This window comes from Coregonus lavaretus (assembly GCF_964263955.1).
Source record: "Coregonus lavaretus genome assembly, chromosome: 27".
NCBI lineage: Eukaryota > Metazoa > Chordata > Actinopteri > Salmoniformes > Salmonidae > Coregonus > Coregonus lavaretus.
Window position 1 is genome coordinate 12,799,364 of NC_140014.1, and position 5,278 is coordinate 12,804,641.

At 44.1% G+C, this 5,278-nt stretch overlaps 1 protein-coding gene across 2 annotated transcripts in view; it reads right to left on the bottom strand.

Annotated features, from left to right (window-relative positions):
- Positions 1-251: 251 nt before the first annotated feature.
- smyd3 (SET and MYND domain containing 3) overlaps positions 252-5,278 on the bottom strand; it is a 174,066-nt gene continuing 169,039 nt past the window's right edge. For both annotated transcript variants that reach the window (XM_084144249.1, XM_084144250.1), the window contains 2 exons: positions 972-1,080; positions 252-535 (listed from right to left, as the gene is read on the bottom strand). In XM_084144249.1, coding sequence (XP_084000375.1) covers positions 434-535; positions 972-1,080 — 211 coding nt within the window. In that variant the 3' untranslated portion in view covers positions 252-433. The remainder of the gene's footprint in view (positions 536-971; positions 1,081-5,278) is intronic.

Consider the following 5,278-nt stretch of genomic DNA (forward strand, 5'->3'; position numbering starts at 1 on the left):
ACTCTGCAGGATGCTATCTGAGGGAGGGGAGAGGAGATGGGACAGGAGCCCTAATCCATGTCTCTCTAAAGTCACTATGCTGGCCAGTTTTAGGGGGAGTTAACTAGCAAAACACTGTGTGGCCATATCCGGAGATAAGTGTGCACACATACACACACACCGACACACAAGTATGCACGCAAGTACACAGGAACCAGCTCAGACAAGGAGACAGATCTGAACTCAGCTCACACACACACACAGTTAAAGAGGTTGTTTCAGTGAGTTTAATGTTTAAAATTAAGTACTGTAGCTCTAGGAAATGATCATTTGAATTACCACATTTCATGTAATATGAACTACAGAACATTTCATCACTGTCATTTATGATAAAAACATGTACTATGGACAGCCATGGACTTCTCGAATCCCCTCGGGTTGCTAGGGCAGATTGCTAGGCACGGTCCATCTCCGCCCGACACTCCTCCAACTTCCTGATGAGGTCAGAGGTCAGGGGGTGCTGGTTGCCGTGAGTAACCTTCATGATTTCATAGGCCTGCAGAGGAGATAGGAGAGAGCAGGGATGTATTCAGTGACGTGGAGTGTTCATTACCTTACCCTTACAAATGTATTGACTAGAGCTGACATGATTCCCTATATGCTACAAGCCAGAAACGCCTAATGTATCTGTTGTACACAATACATGTCTATCTAAAACAGGGGTATTCAAATCTTACCCTACAAGGTCCGGAGCACGGCAGTTTTTCTGTTCTACCTGATAATTAATTGCACCCACCTGATTTCCTATGTCTAAATCAGTCCCTGATTAGAGAGGAAGAATGAAAAAGCAGTGGAATTGGCTTCGAGGTCAAGATTTGAATTTGAGGGATCTAAATGTTCTGTAACGTTGCACCCCCCTGAACAGAGCCCTGAGATAGATGAGGGGAGACAGGGATAGGGCAGCCATAACAATGGTTCACCGCCCAGCTCACCAGTCTCAGTGTGTGCTGTGCGTCCCCCAGGTGAACCAGGAAGTGCTGGAGCTTGGCCACTCTCATCAGCTGGATGGCGTGGGCAGGGTGAGGGTCTGGATAGTACTGCCTGGGGAGAGAGGAGCGGGTAGAGTGATTAGTGGGGTGGGAGTACTGCTGGTTTGAAGAAGGGCGGATTTTGCAGTTTTGGGGCGATTCCATTTGTTCCATTTCGCCAGACAAGCTTACGTAAGCGTGGCTCTCAAGTATTTGGAAGAACACAAATACTATTTGAACCCAGGTCTGTCTCACAGTGATCAAAGACAGTTATACTAGACATACAGGAGAGAGTAAAGCTTTGTTTCCACTCCACTGCTCTTCTATTAAGGAATCCTTTTTCTTCCCATGGTAAAAGAGAGAGAGAGAGAGAGAGAGAGGTGCAGATAGAGGAGGTGGTTGGTAAATGGAGAGAACATGAGAAGTGTTTTCTAGCATGTTTTTGATAATTGAAAGAGGTCAGAATTCTCAATAAAAAAATAAAGAAATGTGGTGCATTTACTGGTACAGTATCTGGGTAAATATGATCATTGGTTTATCTCTGAAAATACTTTGCTCGACTTTACACTCTACCATAGAGCTGGGAGTGTTAGGACTGTACTATCATGTCATATATAATCACACAGAGAGAGAGAGAGACAGAGAGGGAGAGAGAGGAGAGAGGCGAAGTGGCCGGTGGGGGGACCGTTGAGCGATGCAAGCATGGGCTAGGAAATAAAGTTGGGGAAAGCGGAATTTTATTAAAATCCTTTGCGATACCGTGTCTCGAGTGACCAATCGAAGCTCACCATAGCTTCCAACCCCTAATGGATTGGCTGACAATGGCTGTTGATACGTAGTACTACCTAGCTTGCTTGCTAGCTTGTTAGCACCCACATGAGGCCGAGGATAGTGTGGCTAGGCGAGTGCCGCTTGTATAGTGTAAAAGCTCTGTTAGAGAACAAACACACACACACACACACACAGAGAGAGAATACACACACTCTTAGAGAATACACTTGCAACACTATACTACAGGTTCGTTTTGGGAACTGCTCTTGAACCCAAACCAACCCACATGTTGTTGTTGTTTATAGTGAACAGACAGACGGTATAGTTTATATGGGCATCTTGAGACAGGAGAGCAGAGCTACACCAGATGCCATAGAATTGGGCAATCCCAAAACAGTCCCTTCCTCATGGTTTATTCAAATCAACTTGATTGCAGTTGAAAGTGTTGGTTTTACAACAGTGGTGGCCAACCTTCCTCCTGGAAAACTGCTGGGTGCAGGTTTTTGCTCTAGCCCTCTCGGAGGTGGGATGGCCACCCCTGAATTACACAATGTGTCACCGGGACAGATGGAAGCCGTCTGACATTTCTATAAAAGTTAATCCAGGATCAAATGGACTATAGATCATATTTGAGTGACAGCTTTCTGATGAGTGCCATCTGAACGACAACAAATAAAGAGAGGCAGACAGTGGAACACTAAATGTCAATATTAAAGTATGTTTTTCAGAGGCATATTATTTCTTATCACATCCAGCCATGGGTTCATTAATATCACAGTAATTGGTGTACTGCTCAATAGGCCAAAAACACACAGAGTGCCGTGGAGCACTCAGCACGCCTCAATGACTTATGGAAAGGGGCCCAGACACACAAGCACACGCACAGTTGCGCACGCACGCACACACGCACGCACGCACGCACGCACACACACACACACACACGCACGCACGCACGCACTCACACACACTTTCTCTGCCTCAAGCATCTATCAACAAAAACTGTTTGGCTGTAATCAGATGCACTCAAGGAGAGAACTATCCAATTAAATCTACAATTAGAAGTCAATGCTGGGGTGGTTATATTCAACACACACACACACACACAGTTGTTTTCTCAACTTTAACTTGGAACCAAATCTCTCTCTGACAGAGAGAGACTGGGAGAGATCACACTGTGGAGAAATCTTTGGGAAACACACCCCTGTGCATGCACACACTAATAGAGAAATCAGATAGCAGGAAAAATGTTTGGGAAAGCTTGCCGTTTGGGAGACAGAAGAAATGGGTTTAATTAAATAGTAATGACATTTATCTTTTGCTTAGGTGGAGCAGACACACACACATAACACACACACTGAGAAAAAAACGGTCTGGGTTGGAGTGTGAGCGCAGAAACACAGACAGATAGACAGACAGATATCACATGGCAAGGTACAGACTCCATCTAGCCCAAAACAAAGCCGCCTGATTTTACGAACCATCAGCAAGCCAACTAAAACAATCCACAAACATGTAAACAACTATATCAAAGACCAAACAATGTCTTAGATGCCCTAGAAAGACAAAGTACCTTCCATGTGAAACTAGTTTGTAAGGGATGAAGTCTGAAGTGGTGGTAGATATTTCTTAGGGGACTTTTCAATAGAAATGGAATCATCCACCGATCTCATCAAGATCCATTCAGGTAATTCATCTAATTCTACTATTCAGCTCAATTGTTCTATTATAACTAATACAGCATGTAGGGTAGTGTCTACTGGTTGATTTCATCCCAGCATCCATATATGTGTGCTAGATGACTGACTCTATAAGTAACAATGTCCCGAGGGTAAAGCCATGGTGTCATGTCTACATTTCTAGAACCTACTGAGGTCAATACTGTACGCAGGCTGGGTTGCCCACGCTGCTAAAGTGCTTCACAGAAGAAAAAAAGAAAAATGTTGGGGTGCACAATCGTAGATTGATTTGAAAACCAATAGAAGAATCTTAAAGTTAATTCTAAAACTGCAGAGACCTTAAAACCGGTGTAATGTGTGCTCTCCGTCTAGTCTTGGTCAATCAAATCAAATCACATTTTATTTGTCATATGCGCAGAATTCAACAGGTGTAGACCTTACCGTGAAATGCTTACTTACAAGCCCTTAACCAACAATACAGTTCAAGAAAGAGTTAAGAAAATATTTACTAAATAAACAAAAGTAAAACATTTAACAAAAAGTAACACAATAACGAGGCTATATACAGCCGGTACCGGCACCGAGTCAATGTGCGGGGGTACAGGTTAGTCGAGGTAATTTGTACATGTAGGTAGGGTTAAAGTGACTATGCATAGATAATAAACAGTAGGTAGCAGCAGTGTAAAAACAAAGGGAGGGGGGAGGTGTCAATGTAAATATTCCGGGTGGCCATTTGATTAATTGTTCAGCAGTCTTATGGCTTGGGGGTAGAAGCTGTTAAGGAGCCTTTTGGTTCTAGACTTGGCGCTCCGGTACTGCTTGCCGTGCGGTAGCAGAGAGAACAGTCTATGACTTGGGTGACTGGAGTCTTTGACAATTTTTTGGGCCTTCCTCTGACACCGCCTGTAGCACCTTACGGTCAGATGCTGAGCAGTTGCCATACCAGGCGGTGATGCAACCGGTCAGGATGCGCTCGATGGTGCACCTGTATAACTTTTTGAGGATCTGGGGACCCATGCCAAATCTTTTCAGTCTCCTGAGGGGGAAAAGGTGTTGTCGTGCCCTCTTCACGACTGTCTTGGTGTGTTTGGACCATAATAGTTTGTTGGTAATGTGGACACCAAGGAACTTGAAACTCTCAATACCCGTGCTGCAGCATTCTGTATGTTTTGCAGTTGACCAAAGGCTTTCTTGGGTAGACCAGACAGGAGAGCATTACCTGCCCGTGAATTAAAATATGCGGCCAGATTCTCTCTCTGTGCTTTGGCTTCAACAATAAGTACCTCGTTCTTGTCTTGATTTAGCTGGAGGAAGTTGTGAGCCATCCAACTATTTAAAATCACTAATACAGTCTAATAATTTATCCGTGGAGCTAAAATCTTTTGGTGACACAGAAATGTAAAGTTGTGTATCGTCTGCGTAGCAGTGAAAATCCCATCTGGTTTGCGCTTAGTGGGACTATCATTTGTTTTTCAACAGGATAATGACCCAACACACCTCCAGGCTGTGTAAGGGCTATTTGACCAAGAAGGAGAGTGATGGAGTGCTGCATCAGATGACCTGGCCTCCACAATCACCCGACCTCAACACAATTGAGATGGTTTGGGATGAGTTGGACCGCAGAGTGAAGGAAAAGCAGCCAACAAGTGCTCAGCATATGTGGGAACTCCTTCAAGACTGTTGGAAAAGCATTCCTCATGAAGCTTGTTGAGAGAATGCCAAGAGCGTGCAAAGCTGTCATCAAGGCAAAGGGTGGCTACTTTGAAGAATCAAAAATATTAAATATTTATTTATACTTTTTGGGGGGTAACTACATGATTCCAT